This window comes from Lontra canadensis, unplaced genomic scaffold, assembly GCF_010015895.1.
Source record: "Lontra canadensis isolate GAN:19392208 unplaced genomic scaffold, GSC_riverotter_1.0 scaffold18, whole genome shotgun sequence".
Taxonomy (NCBI): Eukaryota; Metazoa; Chordata; class Mammalia; order Carnivora; family Mustelidae; genus Lontra; species Lontra canadensis.
In genome coordinates this window covers 21816145-21834471 of record NW_022631012.1, presented here as the reverse complement: position 1 = coordinate 21834471, position 18327 = coordinate 21816145, and the positions used below count along the sequence as shown (strand labels likewise).

Below are 18327 nucleotides of genomic sequence, written 5' to 3'. Positions count from 1 at the left end.
TACAGATATGTCTTACTAGGAGGCAGTGTATAACCAGGACATAGTGTTGCTGACCTAGTCTCATGTTGTACATCTTAGCATTATATGTCCAAGTTTGAGAAATTAAGGAGCTACTTAAATGATTAAGCCAAAGGAAAAAAAATTGCTTGATCTTTAAGGAGGTATCTTTAAAATTGCTTCCTCTAGTTGAATGGGTACGACCGCTACTATGGGTATGGTCGTATGAACCTGTCCAGCATGATGGTAGATGCATTCCTTGTGTTCTGCAGAGGCGCAGAGGACAGTTGTCACCACCCTGAGCTGCGGTGGGTTCTCTTCTGTGCACATAACAATGGCACGTTATGTGCCAGAATGGCATTTCTGCGGATTCATAATGCTCTATTTTGTATTTGCCAGAGAAAGGAGGATCAAGAAATCGCCAGTCCTCAAGGACCGTTTTTATCATTCATTTTGAGATCATTAAGAAAATCCAAGTTTGGAAGTGTAGTGAATTCCTCTCTATCTGGAATCCTACCAATGTTTTTGCAATACCTGCTCTGTGGGGCTCTGGGGAGAGCACCATGAACAAAACAGCCTCATTCCTGACCTAGGGCTGCTCTCTAGCAAGGCACAATATGGGTGTAAACAAGTAAATAATCAGAACAATTACAGGTTGTAGTCAGTGCTAGGAAGGAAACAAGAATACTGAGATAAAGAAGAGCAGGGAGTTAGGATATAAATTTAGACAGCATGGTCAAGGAAGGCCTCTGGAAGGGGGCACTTTATCAGAAGGCTGAGAAGAAACAAGGCAACAAACCAAGAGCGGGTGCCATCAGCACCTTTCCTCCCTGTCTAGAGCTATCGGATCTCCAGACGATGAAAAGAGCTACCACGTTAACGTATCATTAAATCACAATGGTGAGAGCTACGAGGACTATTGATTTGAAGAATAAAAACAAATGATAGCCTAATTTTCAGAGAAAATATTAATTTTGTTACATCTGCTTCAGAATTTGAGCTAAATACCTCCACCAGTTAGCTGCATGTTATCCAAGCCAGTGATTAGACTCAGTATTTTTCCTCAACGAGATAACTCAAACATCTTCTCCATGCCTATTTTCATTATTTGCTGATTATTTTAAAATCCATTTTCTATTTAATGCATCTATTAGATGAGTTTTTTGTTTGTTTTTTTATGAGATGAGTTTTAAAGTGAGAGAGTTCTTTTCAAGCCATTTAGGAATTTCAGAAGAGAACAGTGAGGTACTAAGATGTCAGAAGTGATGGTCAGAGATGGTGGGTGTAGTTTGTTCTGCAAACTACTACGGAATATTCCTCTGTGAGGAATCTGGGAGGTTTTCCAGCTCCTCGTTTAACAGATGAGGAAATGGGAGACCCAGAGAAGGTGGTGACTTGTCCAAGGTCATTTTCTCTGGCATTCTCTTGCTTTGCTGCTCATGTGTTAAGATCACCCTGTGTCCTCTGAGCTTCCCAAATATAGTCTAGAGTGCTGAAGGGCATGTCTCCTCCCACCATTTCCAAAGTGAAAGAGGCACAGGATGACGTCAGTACATTGTAAAGCTGTGAAATTTTGCCCCAGATGCCCACGTGCTGGTGACTATTCCACATGAAATACGGGAAGAGCTCATGCTTCTAGCAGTGGGATTCCAGTGGCCTCCACTCTCTGGGGCATTAGCCCTAGAAGTACAAAGGGCCTCCAGGCACTGAGACTGCCATGCCAGCATTTGACCTGAGGCCTTCCTCCTGGAGGCTGACTGGGTTTGCTGTACCCCTCCACCCGAGGCAGCCGTGGCTGTATCTGAATCTGGTTGGTGCCCACTCGACTCTCCCAGGAGACGTTCTCTTTCACGTTGCTGACTGGTGTCCGCAGCACGTCCCTGAGTGCAGGAGCCGGGTCAGATTCACATTTCTGTTTTCACAGTTCCGTTAAAGTGATGATCACTGAATCACATTTAGCATCCTTACAGCATTCTCTGGATTAACTGTAATTATTTTGGGTCATTTGATATTTGGATTTCTTTACATATTGGTTCCCAGAAGAAACATGGAGATAAAGGGTTAATTGCACTAAGTGAGCAAGTCCTCTTTCTCAGTCCTTGTGGGTGTGTGTATTACAGATATGTACATAGAGCCGCTAATATCTTTCCCCTTTATCCTACAGCAACAAAAGAGGTATCAACAGATCAAGAGTTCTACCTTGGTAATTCAGTCTTATATCCGCGGTTGGAAGGTAAGTTTAAGAGGAGTGAGCCTTGTTTATTTGGGGTTTTCAGGTTCTTCACAAAGGATGATGTCTTCAAGGTCACCCTGCAGGGGAGAGCTCCTCGTCTCCTGCCTACCCTGTAAACAGTCAGATAGAAAGAATAAATATTATGGGTGACACGGGGGCCCTTGTGACCATGTCTTGGCTGCGTCCTTCCAACCGGCTCTCTTTTCAAGAGCTTTGTTCTCTGAGCAGGAAGTCCTTGAAATAATACTGTACATGATTTCAGTATCCTCTTGCCCCTGTTTGCAAGGGAAGTGTAGCCCAGGGGGATGTCGTTCACACTGTTGCCTCTGCACCTGTGTGTCCTGCCGGACCTCAGCGCCCCCAGCCGCTCCTTCCGTAACTTCCTGGTGACCGTCTTGTGGACTGCCCCATAATGATCAAAACATCTTGAGCCCTGACCGTTCTAATGGGGAGCACAGTGCACCCATCACCTAGTTCCAGGTCCTTCCTGCAAGCTTGGTTCAGAGGTCAGCAAACTGCAGCCCTTGGACCAAATCAAGCCTATGCCTGTTTTTGTGCAAAGAATGGCTTTTCTATTTTTAAAGCATTGTTTAAAACAACAGCAAAAAAAGAACCATCTCATGACTTGTTAAAAATTATATGGGGTACAAATTTCGTATAAATATATATACAAATATAAGTACAAAGTTCATAACAAAGTTTTATTGGTACGAATAAAATAAATATTGCTTATTTATTTACATCTCATGGGTGGCTGCTTTAGCACTGTAACATCAGAATCGAATAGTTGTGATAGAGAACATAAAACCTGTGAAGCCAGAAACACTGACCATCTGGCTTTCTACAGAAAGTTTACTGACCCCTGCTCTAGGTCAAAGATACTCCACAGCCTGTCCTGACCACTTTCCTGTTGGGAGATTTCGTGGAGTCAGCTGGATCCAGAGGGCCTGTTCTAAGGTGGTTCCCAGGCCCAGAGCCCCTTCAGAGGGTAGAGCCCTGGGCCAGGACTCCATAGCATCTGCTGACCTTTGTGGAGGCCTGTGGGACACTTTGGTAGTTGTCCCACAGCAAATGCCAAAATACAAATCCAAGCGCACAGAGGAATGAAAGTTCCTCCCACCAGTTCTTCTGTGACCCCATGGGGCCATGACTAGAGACTTGAGACTTTCAGAGTCCACCTCCAAACCATGTTCTCTCCGGCCCCCACAAAGTCCGTTTCTGGCAACTGCTAGGAAGAAGCCATTGGTTTTGGACCAGTGAGATTATTTTAGCAAGATTTTGAACATCTCTTTTGAATAAAAAGCACGAGATACAGTTGCCGTCTGCAGAACAATAATAAAATGATGGATGGATTTTGATGGCTCATTGGAGATCTCAGACCCCGTTCTGAGAGCGGTTCCCTCCATCCGACGCGCGGGCTTCTGCTGCTTGTGCTCACGTTTTCTTCCTGTCACCTGTCAAGGCGCAGGAGCTGCCGTCTGGTTTTGAGTGGGGGCTCTGCCGTCGAGCTCGAGGACGTCTTCATTTACCACCTTCACCGCATCCAGGGAGGCCCAATCACTGAGTTTCTCCTCTTCCTCTCTTTAAGTTCTAGAGTTTTCACTTGAGAATGGATACGATGACTGGCTCTTGAGGTATTGTTCCCAGTGACTAGGGAATTGCTGTTGTTAACTCTGTCTTCCCGGGGCCTCCTCCCCTTAGGCCCGGAAGATCCTGCGGGAGCTGAAGCACCAGAAGCGCTGCGAGGAGGCGGCCACCACCATTGCGGCCTACTGGCACGGCACCCAGGTGGGCCGCACGCCGCCCTGAGAAGGCAGTGGGTCGGGAGGAGCGAGCGGGGCTGCGGACCCTCTCTCGGGGGCCGGAAATGCTTCACTGGCTTGAGCTACTGAGCACACCTTCTCCTGTCTGTCTCTCTGACATTGTGGTGTGGGGTGGCGGCACACGCTTTCGCGTTAACTGCGTGACGGTGACCGATGGTGGCCGGTGTCTTTCTTCCTCCTTCCCCTTTGGGAACCAGCAGTAACCTTTCTTGCCTTAAACTGTTCTGTAACTCCTTTCCAAATGCATCACAGGCGCGAAGGGAACTGAGCCGGCTGAAGGAGGAGGCTAGGAATAAACATGCTATTGCAGTGATTTGGGCTTACTGGCTTGGATCTAAGGTACTTGACTCGCACATCCTGTTCCTCCGTCCCAGAATCCGCCATAGGTCGGATCTCTAGCCTGTCGGGCCGAACGACTCCAGCTAACGGGCTCGCCCTGGTGCATGTCCCAGCGGCCGGATCTAATACACCTGGATGCGGGTGTGTCCGTGATGCCTGCAAGGGTCCCTAAGCATGTCTAGGCCAGGGAGACTAATGATTTGCTAATGAGGCACTAGTGTAGCTGCTCTTGAAAAAAAAAAAAACAAAACCTCTCAAGTAACATGCATGTTTAGTTTTGTTTTTTTCTCGTTCCCCCTTCCCTCCCTCCAACCCCACAACATACAGGGACAGTTTTCCTGAGGTGTTTTTGTTTGGTAGGGGGGTGGGGGAGCATGTTGGGAATATTCAGGCTTGGGCTTCCGTTGGTCTTTCACAAACGATGATAATAGGACCGCCTTTATTGCATGCCTTCAAACATATTAATCCGTGAATGAAATTGTGTTGTAGACGGCCATTGATGATTATAAGTGAAATATTGTATGTGGAAAGAATGATCACTTGTGATTTAACAGAAAGCTGTGTTCATGCAAAGCTAGCTATAATTGCCCCCAAAGAATCCCAGGAATTTCAGCATCAGCTGTTTGTGTTCAGAAACAAAGGCCTCCTGAAATACCCTCACTAATCCCCAGGCAGAGTCGTGGGCTCTGTGAACATTTCACATACCCCAAGGGACGAGGCTTTGAGATGTTTTTGTTACTTAGAAAATCAAAGGTCATCCCTGCTAAAAATGTGTATTCCAGTTAGAAACATAAATATCAATAGAGTCCTGTGTTTTTAAATGTACCTCGTCAGCATTAGAAGCCCATCTTATGAGAAAAGTCCGTGTTTGCCTGTATGAAGATTCTAATTTGCCCAAAGCACTCACCAGACTTATTTTTCCCTTGAAAAATCTGTGAACAGGCGAGTTCCTTTAGGAAGTGGAGGGAAATGTCCTAGAAGAGGCAAAGGGGTGCTTCGACACTCATCCCTGGGTTTTCCCCGCTGCCTGAGCTCATTTCCCAGTCAGCACTACCGTGTAATAAAAAATCACTGCCTGTTTCATCTTTTACAGTAAAACACCCCAATCTGACTCTCCCCTGAGATTGATTTTTAAACCTAGAAGTCGTTCACTTTTATCATCAGTGTATTTCACTGTTCGGGGCCTCGAGCTCACACTGAATTTCAATCAGGACTACTTCGGATTTTCTAACGGGGAAGAATTTGGAGTTTTATTTTTTTGTTTGAACTTCAGAGAAAACAACCCATCTTCCTTCCATTTTCCAAATGGTTGTTCGCAAGAGCTGTCCTTCTATACATCCGAATGAATGAACACAGACATTCATAGCTCCTCAGCCCCGTGTACTGGCAGCAGAGGGAAATCTGCTGAAGGCATGAGCTGCCACTCACAGTTTGAAGGCTTGGATAAGGGAAAGAGAGGGAGGGAAGTGGAAGAAGGAGAGAGAACAGGGAAGGAGGAAGGGGAGAAAAAATGGAAGTAGCGGGGCAGAAGTGAGCTAACCTCGGTACCATACAGATCGCCTTCCTCTGGAACACAGGCTCCGTGCACTAAAAAATCAAGGGGACTGCACGGCCTTGTGCTGATGCTTTGGGTTTAAATGATTATGCCCAATTCCTCTATTATTCTGAAATCCTCGTTCATAAATTGGCTCTTCTGTTTGGTGGGGTGTCTTTTTCTGGTCATTTGTGCTGTCTGCATTGGGCTCTTTTATTTACCATCTAAAACGTTCTAGGCTCGAAGGGAGTTGAAACGCTTGAAGGAGGAGGCTAGGCGTAAGCATGCAGTCGCTGTCATTTGGGCTTACTGGCTTGGACTGAAGGTACTTCCCCACCCCTTCTTTCTGCCCACGGTGAAGTCGATGACGCCTAGCACTTACTAACCCTGAGAAAACAATCGATACGCTTGCTTACGGTCTGCACAGTCTTTTACAATGTCATCTTGCCTAATTGCGTTTCTTTTTGAGAACAAACCTGTGCACTAATATTTGCTGATTTTATTATGGCTTATTTCTTTAAACAATCGGTTTAAAGTCGTAGTTAGCCCTCTAGCGTATTTTATCTAAGAAGACACTCTGTTATCCAAGTTCTGTTTAATGTTCTCTTTATGAGGATGAGGTTTGTGTTTTTGTTGTTGTTGTTGTTTGTTTTTAGTGCACGAGACACAGTTCTAGTAGTGGAGCCGAAAGCTGACCCACGGCCTGCAGTGGCCATTTGGGGGATCTCGGACTCTGTTGGCCCCTGTCCGCCTGTCCTGCTCCGGTGACGGCTCCTAGAGCAGAGCTTTCTGCAAAGTGGCTGCCATTCTCATTGTTCAGCGTAGAACCCAAAGGATTTTGCATAAAAATACGGATTCGGACAAATAAGATTGGCAGTGGGTCATTCAGGTTAAAGAGAACTTCAGGCTCGAATGCCATTTAATTAAGGGCAGGGCTCATTTCAGAGAGTGCATGTAGGTAAATACATCTGAGCCCCAGAAAACCCTGAGAGCAGCTCTGAGGCAGTGTAAATAAAGATTGTGTCTTCCTTGTATTCAAGAGCTCATTGCCATGGGGCGCCATCCCTGTTGTCTTTGGGGGATAATTAGGCCCCTTTTTGACACTACTCCTCTTTATTATTTTTGCTGTAATAGTATAAAATTCATCTTCTGCAGATGGAAATGCCATCCAGGAAACCATTGGCTCCGAATCTAAACAGCGTTAGCAGTATCTGTACATTCTGCTTTTGAATAATCTGCATTTTCCCCTAGAAGTTGAGCCTATAAACTCTTCGTAAATTAACCTTTTTGATGATACTGAATACTCATCAAGTAATTTTTAAAGTAATTAAGAAGTAACTTAAACAGGAATGTAAGATGTTCTATTTCAGGAATTGTGAACAAGTTCTAACTACTTTTTTTAAAGGATCTTATTTCCCATTTTATTCACTTGTTCTAATTTGCATTCTGATTTTCATAAAAAGAAGGAACAAAACATTGAGTCAAGATTTTTATTCTGTGTAATGATTTCTACCAGCAACACCGCACTCATCTTTAGTTTTCTGGGTTTAACTCACTGCACACAGCTTCAGAAATACTTTCATATTAGGGGTTTCTATTAGCAACCTATACATCAAATTCAGTGTGTAGATGAATTGTAGGTTTGAGTTGGAGGTAACTGGGCTTCCTCTAGAGGTAACTCTTTTTTTCCACCAGTTTCCCATAGAACAGAACTATTTTAATATGTTACTGTTGTTATGAAATAAGACGGAACTTCTTTCAAGTCCAAGAATGTAATCATTTTGTGCTTTTTTTTTTTAAAGAATGATGTTGATAGAGTAGTAGTTTTGTTTTTTAAGTGGTTAAGTTCTTGTGGAATTGATACAGCTCAGTGGATCTTTTCAGGCCTGCCAGAGCCCACAAGGGGAACCGACTCCGTATGCCGGCACGGCGTCACCAGGCCTTTCTCTGTATATAGCCGTGATTCCGGAGAATAGTTCAGTAGAAACATTCCTGTGAATATGAAAACGCATGTTACAGTGAACTCATTTACACTGACATTCAGCTAAACGTTGTAGGACTTCACCTTATCTCTGGATTGTGTTCACATAGAATCTCACTCTACCTTCTCTGCTTTCCTACACTATTAAAATTCCTGGAGCCAGTTAATAGCTTTCATTTTTCTTCTCCTTGTCCCTTCTAACTTCATTAGTCTGAGATGTGAAACGTTCTGAATCTAGCAGCTCCCTGGCTGAAGGGAAACTAGATAACCAGTAACCTGGAGTCAGAACAAAGGAACTGCCCACGTGGTGATCGGAAACATGTTAGACCTTAGTGATCCACAAGTGTAGAGAACGGGTCTGGCGCTCACCTGCCCCGAAGTTGCCGGGAGGTCATGGAAGTGAGGGAAGCAACAGAGGGCAGGTATCTACCTGGATGTGGAATGACGGGGCCTCGAGCAGTTTGGAGCAGGCCTGTCTCTTAAAGGCAGCGACAGCTCCTGTGGTCCGTGTAGGCCTTGTTATGTAGGAACGGGCTCACTGTTGCTAGAGCTCAGGAAATTTTGCAGTCTGAATTCCTGTGTCACGTTCTTAATTTAAAAATTAGCATATAAAACATTTCTCTACAAACTGAATTTGGTTAGTAGGTGGCTAGGTTATAGCGCCTAATGTAGAAATATTTTGAACATGTGCAATTAAACCCAGAAAATGAAAGACAAAAGGCAAAGGTACATAGTGTCCGAATTACTCAAATAGGCTAATGTTTTGCCAAAATCTAATGTTCTCATTTACAGCTGGATAGTAATAAATATTTTAAATATTTTCTCCTAGTTTCAAGACTTAACTGTATCACTCATTTATTTGGTAAACACCTCACCTAGTTATTTTATTTGCTGGACGTTAGTAAGCCAAGTGAACACGACACTGTAGCAAGGAGCAAATAGGGAAACTTAAACTGTCATATGATGTGCCGTATGCTGTGAGAGTACTTAGTGGAAACTTGGGCAGGAGCACAGATTAGAGAAAAATTAATGCAATTAAGTGGAAGATAATGGGTTCATAAGCCGTTTTTCAAATTCTTATTTTTGGGCACATTTAGTTCTCAGTGTGCAGTACCGAAGACAGGACTAAGCAGAGCTTTTGGAAACTGAATAGAGTTCTTCAGGCATTGTTTTACCTTTTAAGAGCAATCTGCAGTGAAAATGACCTTAGATAATTTTTTTTTCTGAACTGTAGTTTGATCTGTGATGAGTTTGCAGCTTTGTCTGTAGAGCATTTCTTGTCAAATCATCAGGCTCTTTTTAAAAACTAGTTGAGAGGATTTAAAACATCAAAACATTCTGGTATTATCACTTTGCATCTCTTAATTTCTTTTTCTCTGATTTAAAATCCACTGTCTCAGTGTGTTTCAGTTATTTGACTATATCCAGAAAATCACGTAGAGATTTTACTCCTTCCACCTGTTTTCATTTTTAATAGAGGTATGTCGTTGTATGGGCATTAACCTCTGTTTTCCACTGCTTCTTTCTAAAGGTGCGTAGGGAGTACAGGAAATTCTTCAGAGCCAATGCTGGAAAGAAAATTTATGAATTTACGCTTCAGAGAATTGTAAGTTTACACTTTCTATTAGCTAATTAGCATTATTGGATTAATTAGTTAATAGCATCACCTCAGGAATAAGTGACTTGTTTGCTAACAATTAAATCCTCGCTGTGACACTGAGAAATTGTGACTTTTTTATCATTTCCCTCCCAAATTCAGGTAGAATTGTGTCAGAAAGTTATCAGTGGCCTGCATCTGATCAATAAAATAATTAATAAATTGTTCTTCTGTGGCGCCTGAATGGTTCAGTCAGTTAAGCATCTGACTTCAGCTCAGGCCATGGTCTTAAGAGTCGTGGGATCAAGACCCCGCATTGGGCTCTCTGCTCAGTGGAGAGTCTGCTTGTCCCTCTCCCACCCCCTCTGCCATTTTATTTTAATGTTCTTCTTCTTTGACAGAGAGAACATAGTCTGGGGAAGGTGAACCCAAGCAAGTCAGGTGTCTTAGCTCGAGCTGCTCTAATGAAAATACCACAGACCGCCTGACTTAAACAGTAAACACTTATTTCTCACAGTTCTGGAGACTGGGAAGCCCAGGGTCAGAGTGCCAGCACGGTCTGGTTCTGGTGAGGGCCTTTTCCTGGTTTCCTCACTGGAGGAGACAAAGAGAAGCAAGCACTTTCCTGGGTCTGCTTGAAAAGGGCACTAATCCCGGGAGCGCCACCCCTTGTGACTTTATAACCTAATTTCCTCTCCGAGGTCCCATTTCCTCTTACTGTCCCATTGGGAGTGAGGATTTCAACATAGGGGTTTGAGGGAAATGCCAACATCTTGTCCTGCTGAGTCGCCCGAGCTGCTGCAGGGCGGGGCTGGCAAATGAGGCGGAGGGCGGAGGGTGGAGGAGAGCCAGGCTGTGCCACTCAGCCCAGGCGGGTTCCAGCATTCCCCTCTGTCTTCCACACAAGCATATGGAGTGGTGGAGAGTGCAGACCCTGGAGCCAGCTTGCTCTGCCTCGTACAGATTTTGACGTGAGCGCATGACTTCTGTGAGCCTCCTTTTGTCATCTGTAAAATGGAGCAATAACAGAAAGCTCGGACAGCGCCTGGCCCATCTCCCGTAGTCTAGAGCAGTGTGCTGCCCAGTAGAGCTTTCTGCAGTGATGAAAATGTTCTCTGTCCTCGTGGTACCAGAGAGGGGGCTCTAGCCATGTGTGGCTAATGTGAAATGTAGCGAACATGGCGGATGAACTGGAGTTTTAATTACTTACGATTTAAATATCAGCAGCCACATGTGGCTAGTGGCTACCTCTTAAACATGCAGCTTTCTAGTGTTAGTTGGCGTAAGTATTCATGTTAATGTTAAAGTTAGCATTACTGTTAGCATTCTTCTTTTCTCCTAACCACTTAGTGGAGCTTTGATTTTCCCAGCCAAGACAGAGAATAAAAAAGAGATTTTCCAGAGGAGTTACAACATTTTATCAACTAAAACGTGCTAAATTCCACTACAGACTGGTCTGTTTGATCCCGGTTTACGTAAAACAGTGTCTTTTCAGGCATATTTTACTCATCTAGCATTTCTTTTCCTCAAACCCACCATAGGTGCAAAAATACTTCTTGGAGATGAAAAATAAGATGCCTTCCTTATCTCCGATAGACAAGAACTGGCCTCCAAGACCTTACCTATTCTTGGATTCTACTCACAAGGAGCTTAAAAGGATTTTCCACTTGTGGAGGGTAAAAAAAAAAAGGCCTTGTTAGGTTTTGTTTGTTTGTTTTCCAGAGACTCCTTATCATATTTTGAGTGTTTGAGAAGTGTTAGGTAAAAGCAGATTTTAAGCTATTCTTCCTCTAGCCTCGAGGAGCTGTACCTGAGGGCTTTGGTACTTTTGCATCATGCACTGTACGTCACTTTCCGTGAGAATTCTAGAGCAGCCAGCGGTTCCCGGGGATGTCTCCTCACTTCCCTAGCTGGAAGGGAGAGTGCCTGGCTTCATTCCACATTCCCGTTGCTTTCAAGGAGTTCAGGCTTTTGTTTTGTTTTGATTTGTTTCTGTTTTTCATGTTAATCTGAAAGAATACTGCCAGAGGTAGAGACGATAAAGTCCGAACATCTTCGCAAAAGGTAGTGAATTCCTGCAGGTTCTAGGCGTTCACTGTCTGAGCTCTGTTGCACACGTACACACGTACACGGGTACATATGAGGACGTGCACACCTGGTGATGGTCTGGAAAAGAAGGCTTCAGAGTGCCTCACGACACATTCAAGAAGTTCAGGTTTCGCTCGACCTGAATTAAAGGGAAGCTGAAAATCTATTTGGTAGTGCCTAATATTTTAGCTTCCTTAATTTGATGAAAACATCACATTGTATTTAGGTGTTGCCCAGCGTGAGTACACAGGATACTTGTGTAGATGTTGATTTTATTGTAATAATTCAGTCAGTTCATATATTGAATGCTAAACATGTACGAGTATCAGGTATGATGTAATCGTTGATTGAAGGGCCACTATTTAGAAAGTGAATGATTGATGGACGTATCTTCCAGCAAGCTCTTTCCTGCTGGCCACTATAGGCCTGTCCCTTACCAGGTATGACATAGGCAGAGGGACGTTATCCCGATTATTGTACTGTTGGTACGCGATCAACATGTGGAACTAGATTCTCGCTTCTGTCCCCTCATTTAGTAAGTCGTTTTGGTGAGATTCACCAATGTCTCTGTGCTCATCTCCCCTTTTGAGTCTGACGGTGGAACTGTTTTTCAGGAATAATGGTGGGGAGCCTGTAATGCCAGGGGTCTGCTCTGCCTCTGCTCCCCGCTCTCTCCCAGCCCCTGAATCTTGCCTATACCTCCCTGGCATTGGGGGTGGGGAATGAGAGTGATGTGTTCATTCCTGAGAGGGTGGGCACCAATGCTGACGTTCCGTTATAGGATGTAGGATGATGTCGTTGGTTCTCAACTACATTTGTAACTGAATTTCTTTGAGTTCATTCAAAAAACCTTGCCCTGCCCCTCTAGCCACCCCTGTGTCCCTCCAGTGCCATCTCAGGATCCAGGTGGAGGGGAGATTTCTCGGGTCCCATATCCACACTGTAGGAAGCTAATCGGGGATTCAGAGAAGGATTTTTCCAACCAGTGGTTGTAGCATATTTGTGAGTCATGACATCAATTTCATGGATTACTGGCCAGGTTTTTAAACTGAAATGCAGTAGAATAGAAAATAATGGGGTACAGGACATGTTGAAAGTCTTGTCTTGGGAAGCTTTTAAATCTGTTGTCCATGTGTGTGTGTGTGTGTGTAAATGTGTGCAGTGAGTTGTATGTACAGTGTCGTTCATATTGCGAGTCTGTGAAAGACTGTGACAGCCTAAGGACTGAAGGATTAGGGGGCGTGGACGTCATGGTGGGAGGACCAGTTCTCCCAGCAGGGTCTGTGCAGCAAGGCCCTTGTGTGTTTTGAAGAAACACCCCGAGTCCCACAATACAAACAACAGTTTTTATGACATTTTCCAAGATTGACCTTTTAAAATCCAGAAAGGAAAAATGCTCTTGGTTTTTTAAATGGGCATTCGTACACATTTGTGCACATTTAGTCTTGTTTTTGCTGCTGTTGAGTGGACTTAGCGTATTTAAGACTGAGTAGAGATTTATTTATATAAGTGATTATCTTTTTCCCCCCTTTTCATTTCTCACAGTGTAAAAAATACAGGGACCAATTCACAGACCAGCAGAAACTTATTTACGAAGAAAAACTAGAAGCCAGTGAACTCTTCAAAGACAAGAAGGCTTTATACCCATCTAGGTATTACGGCTTTTTGCTTTACCCATAAAAGTCAGCATTTTAAAAATTATTCAAATATATTTGTAGGCCGTTTCTAGCAGAGTTTGATTTTAGTAATAGATGAGAGGTTTTTAATTTTATGAATTATTTTATGATCAGCAGGATATGAATACACAGAAACGCATTTGCACCATGGCTCCCGTAGCAAACTTAACTGAAATGAGATTACATTTGTTGGTTTTACTTCGTTGGCGTTAGCCTGAACACTTCACTAAATAATTAGAAGTTGTCCTTGGGGCACCTGGGTGGCTCAGTGGGTTAAGCCTCTGCCTTCGTCTCAGGTCATGGTCTCGGGGTCCTGGGATGGAGCCCCACATCAGGCTCTCTGCTCAGCAGGGAGCCTGCTTCCCCCTCTCTCTCTGCCTGCCTTGTGATCTCTGTCTGTCAAATAAATAAATACAATCTTAAAAAAAAGTCTTTAAAAAAAAAAAAGTCCTTTAAAATACAAATTGTGTAGGCTATTAAGATAAAATTTACATTGTTAATTCCTTTTAGTTTTCCATCATTTTCAGACCCCGCCTGATCAATTTCTGTTGGCAGTCCTCTGGGACCCCTGTTCCATTGTCCCATGAACGAGCTGGGTGGGGCTCGTTTGCACAGTAATGAAGAGTGAACCATCACTTCCTGAGTATCGCCAAAGCCCTGGCCTGAGATAGTCTTTGCTAAGTCCTTGGGCATGATGGCAGTGGCCTGTGCAGTCAGATCCCTTCCTTTTTTGTAAACACCGAGTGCTCAATAAAGCAGGAACTCCTGTTGTGAAGTTTGTACAGTGAAGTTGTTGGTAAAGACTGCTTCCTTGAATATCCGTACATCTCCCAAGTTCATCATTTCTCCTCCAGAATTCCTATCCCTTTTTCATCCGATGTTTCTAAAAAAAAGTTAGATTGGACAGTTTCAAGCCAAATCTCTAACAACTTTTAGCTTCTCCCAAAGGATGGCCTAGAGATGAAAATCATTATATGCTAAGTATATTCGCATGTATTACAATATGCTGTGTTTATATTCTCCCTGTCTTTATGCACAGTGGAAGGCTCTTCCTTTTGAAAGCTAAAGTAAACATTGTTGCCAGGCTCATGTGGTTTAAATATCTTAAATGACCCAACTTGCTGGGTCAGCTGATTTGGCTGCTTGTGATGGTTTCCACGCCCTCTAAGTCGAACATAGTATCTAAATCCAGAGTCGTTCAGCGTGTCTGCTCCTAAAGCACATTCAGACATGAAAATGGCCTATAGACTCTCTCCAGCAACCAATCCATTTAACTTTCTTGATAGATTTTTAAATTGTAGAGTAATTGTCTTAATTAACATTCCCTGTTGATGACTCTTGAGAAACGGGAAAGAGAAAAATACATCTGTGAAGAAACATTCAAAGGCTCTTAGCACTTTTTATTATTAAAAACATGTTTGAATGTGAACAACAAGAAAAATCTATTAATGTCAAGCCAAGTCCTTTTGGGGTAGTTTTATCCATTTTCAGGGACGGTGGCGGGCTCAGCCAGCAGCGGTCGGAGGGGTGGAATAATTTCCCCTCCCACCAGCGCGCGGAGCCGCAGCCCTTACGGCGGGCATCAGCCTTTTATATCTGGGAGCCCAGAAGCACTGACCACCTACGTGGATTTTTCTTCCCTGACCCTCCACCCACAACACAAGCTTTTCAAGTTGCATCTGCAAATTGCCAGAACTCTGTAGCTCAAGATGAAGCCGCAGTTATTTTTTTAGGTGGTGGTTTTCTGTGGTGGGGGCGGGGGGGAGGTTGCGGGGGGTCCGGCTGTCTTGGAAGAGGTTTCCCTGAAAGTGTCACCCCGCATGCTTTTAGGGAAATGGGCATCTTAGTGCACAATTGTGCCACTTGCAAGACGGGGTTTGTCTGAAGGAAAAGCGCTCTGGTTCCAAATGTTCACCTTGTCCGTTTAGGGCCGTGTCCTGGGAGGAGAGGCCTGATTCTTTTTTCAGATACTGCCTGTGTAGGGCCTTTCAGATACTGCCTGTGTAGGGCCAGACTTACGTGGTAGTGTAAGTGCTCTGTAGTGCTCTTGTAAAGTGCTCACTCCGTGCTCCCCCAGACAGCCTCTTGGTTTTCTTATTCTCCACAAGAAAATGAAGTTTCTCTTTGAAACAGGTGATGATAATGATCTGTGCTCTTTTTTCCATTGCCACATATTGTTAAAGGCACTAAAAGTCCTTTGTGGACAGCTGTTAACTTTCTATGAACAGATGAGAAGGAATTGCCCTTCCCTTCACATGAGACCGTGCACGTGGGTCTTGACTCTCTTTCTTGCAACTTGTTTCTATCTTGATTGTTCCACACGATAAGATTTTTATCAAAGTCCTACCTATAAAATGCCATGATCCCTAAAAAGTATATTTGAAATAGGTTTCAGGTTTCATTTCCAACTTACATATAAGTGACATATAAAATGGATAAAATTAACTTCGATGAAATTACGTGCTTCAGAATCAGCTGTCACGGTAATGCCTTCATCGGGAACCGTTTCTAATGTGAGGGGATTTGTTTCCTGTAGTGTTGGGCAGCCATTCCAGGGAGCTTACCTGGAAATCAACAAGAATCCCAAGTATAAGAAACTCAAGGATGCCATTGAAGAAAAGATTATCATCGCTGAAGTTGTGAACAAAATTAACCGTGCCAATGGGAAGGTAAATGGCTAACCCTGGGGGCCAGTAAGAAGCGTTTCTCAGTTGGGGCAGACATCTGCTTTCTGATCAGTCCGCTTCGCTTTTGTATTCCCAGCAGAGTTCCTGTAAAGGGAGCTCTTTCCCCTTACCTTTAGGTTTATGTGGAATTTTGCTTGTTCTCTGAAACTTACATGACTGATGTAGGGTTTCTGTTCTTAGCGTGTTCTCCGTTCACCTAGGTTTGTGTGCTGGGAGGTACGGAAGCAGACGGGCTCCTCCACAAATAACAAACGCTTTAAACTCATGGACCATTGGGGTATTTTTGATCGTTGCTTTTGGATCCTTATTTGTTTTGTTTTGTTTTGTTTTAGAGCACATCCCGGATTTTCCTCTTAACAAATAATAACCTCCTTCTTGCTGATCAGAAGTCGGGGCAGATCAAGTCCGAGGTTCCCTTGGTGGATGTGACCAAAGTGTCGATGAGCTCCCAAAACGATGGCTTCTTTGCCGTCCACCTCAAAGAGGTAAAGTTCACCTGTTGACTTGACTGCAAGATCTCTGCATTTGCCCAGTCCCTGAGCCACTGGATTAAAATTTTCCACATCTGAAGAATGTTATTACGTGAAGTTTGTAATGTATAAACTTCTTAATGATTTGCAGATTTTGTCTATATTCATTCCCATGTAATATCTGAGGCTTGGTTTTTCAGTAATTAAAATTGATTAACTGAAGTTGAATTGATAAAATCACATTTATTAACTTGTTCATCGAGTTCTAATTTCACTGAACAGGTTGGGTTTGCACTCATTGTGATGTGCACTTGTTTGAAAATAGTGCTTGGAAATATCAGGGTGTTTTGTGCTTTCTCCTGTTTTTTATCTATATACCAACTCAGTAGATGTTCCTTTGTTCATCTTTAATTTGTGAGTTTTTTATTAAAGATTGCGACCACAATGAAACAACTGCCTAGTAATTTTGACCTCAGGATTTTTTTTAACATTTCTATGCTTTTTTGGCTTAGCTAGGACGTCCTGATTTGAACGGTGTAACTAAGAATGCAGGCTTTGGAGTTTGTCTCACTACTTTTACAGTGACCTTGGCTAAGTCATTTAGCTTCATGGGCCTACCTCATTCTTCCCTTCTTTAAAATGGAGAGAATAATAGTACAACTGCATAATGTGGTTGTAAGGATTAAATGAGACACTGTGCGCAGTGCCTATGCTACAGTAAATAGTCCCTGGATAAGCAGGGCCGGCAAATGTGAATCGTATTCAGGGACGCGCGTCTAGTTGGTGGCGCCCCTCTCTCGCGGCTTCTACACTTAGGAAAATCCCATACAGTCAGTTCAACCTGTTTCCCCGCTTGCGGATCTTAACTTAAAAGGAGCATATCCAGCCCTAAGACAGTGATTCTGAACCTCGGTTACACTTTGTAATGCCGATGCCCAGGCCGTCCCCGCCCCCTCCCCTGCAGTCCCACCGCATCAGTGTCTTGGAGTGGGGCACACCATCCTTTCTGCCAGCTCCCTGGTTTGCCCGGGTGAAGAGCCACTGCCCTCACGTATTAGTTGGGAGTGTTCCTGCTGTTCTTATTTTCTTTTAGCCAAATCACTGAGGAATTCTTAAACAGCTCTTTCAGGATGAGTTACAAGTTAGGTCAGTGCTTCTCAAGCCTGAATGTGCAAACAGACACTCCAGGATCCTGTTGTGGTTCCTGTGCGGCGGGCCTGCGGCGGGGCCCGAGGCTCTGCTTTCTAACAAGCTCCCAGGTGACGCTGACGGGGCCTCTGGTCCTCTACCAGCTTTGTGCAGCGCAAGGTTAGGTAACCTTTCTGCAAGTGCTCCGGGCAGGTTGGAGGAAATGCCACTTTGGTTGTTGTGGTGTATTTGGAAGAGTGGACTCCAGTAGCTGATGCTTCTGAGAGACTAAACACTTGTTCAGCCCCGCCTGCGAGCTTTACCTCCTGAGCTGTCTCTAATTGTGACAGTCTGCCTCCTGCTTTGTCCTCGCAGGGCTCGGAAGCGGCTAGTAAAGGAGACTTCCTCTTCAGCAGCGATCACCTGATTGAAATGGCCACCAAGCTGTACCGGACGACCCTCAGCCAAACCAAACAGAAGCTCAATATCGAGATTTCGGATGAGTATGTGCTTCCTCCAGTCAACGTGCCGTTTCCCTCTTAGCTTCATTGCTTTCGGTCGAGCGCTCCAGTCTCCTCCATGTGCACAGCCCCTACCTTCAAGTAGCCAGTGTGTGTCTGGTGTTTGTTCTAGATGGTGGATGGGCAGTGGAGGTGCTGGTCAAGTGCTCGCCTTCTTGTCCCTGACATCCTGGTGGAAGAGACAAATAAGCAAAAATAAGAAATGGGTGACAACTTTGACCCATGACAGGGCTTGTGGAGGGAAGCGAGCAGG

The 18327-nt window shown here is 44.1% G+C and overlaps 1 protein-coding gene across 7 annotated transcripts in view; it reads left to right on the top strand.

The window, feature by feature from the left end:
* MYO1B (myosin IB) overlaps positions 1 to 18327 on the top strand; it is a 177275-nt gene that overhangs the window by 153280 nt on the left and 5668 nt on the right. For 3 of the 7 annotated variants that reach the window (XM_032860200.1, XM_032860202.1, XM_032860199.1), the window contains 10 exons: positions 2162 to 2230; positions 3932 to 4018; positions 4306 to 4392; positions 6165 to 6251; positions 9439 to 9513; positions 11046 to 11180; positions 13138 to 13244; positions 15805 to 15937; positions 16288 to 16440; positions 17929 to 18056. In XM_032860200.1, the coding sequence (XP_032716091.1) occupies positions 2162 to 2230; positions 3932 to 4018; positions 4306 to 4392; positions 6165 to 6251; positions 9439 to 9513; positions 11046 to 11180; positions 13138 to 13244; positions 15805 to 15937; positions 16288 to 16440; positions 17929 to 18056 (1061 nt within the window). The remainder of the gene's footprint in view (positions 1 to 2161; positions 2231 to 3931; positions 4019 to 4305; positions 4393 to 6164; positions 6252 to 9438; positions 9514 to 11045; positions 11181 to 13137; positions 13245 to 15804; positions 15938 to 16287; positions 16441 to 17928; positions 18057 to 18327) is intronic. The other 4 variants (XM_032860204.1, XM_032860203.1, XM_032860206.1 and 1 more) reach the window with 2 other exon arrangements.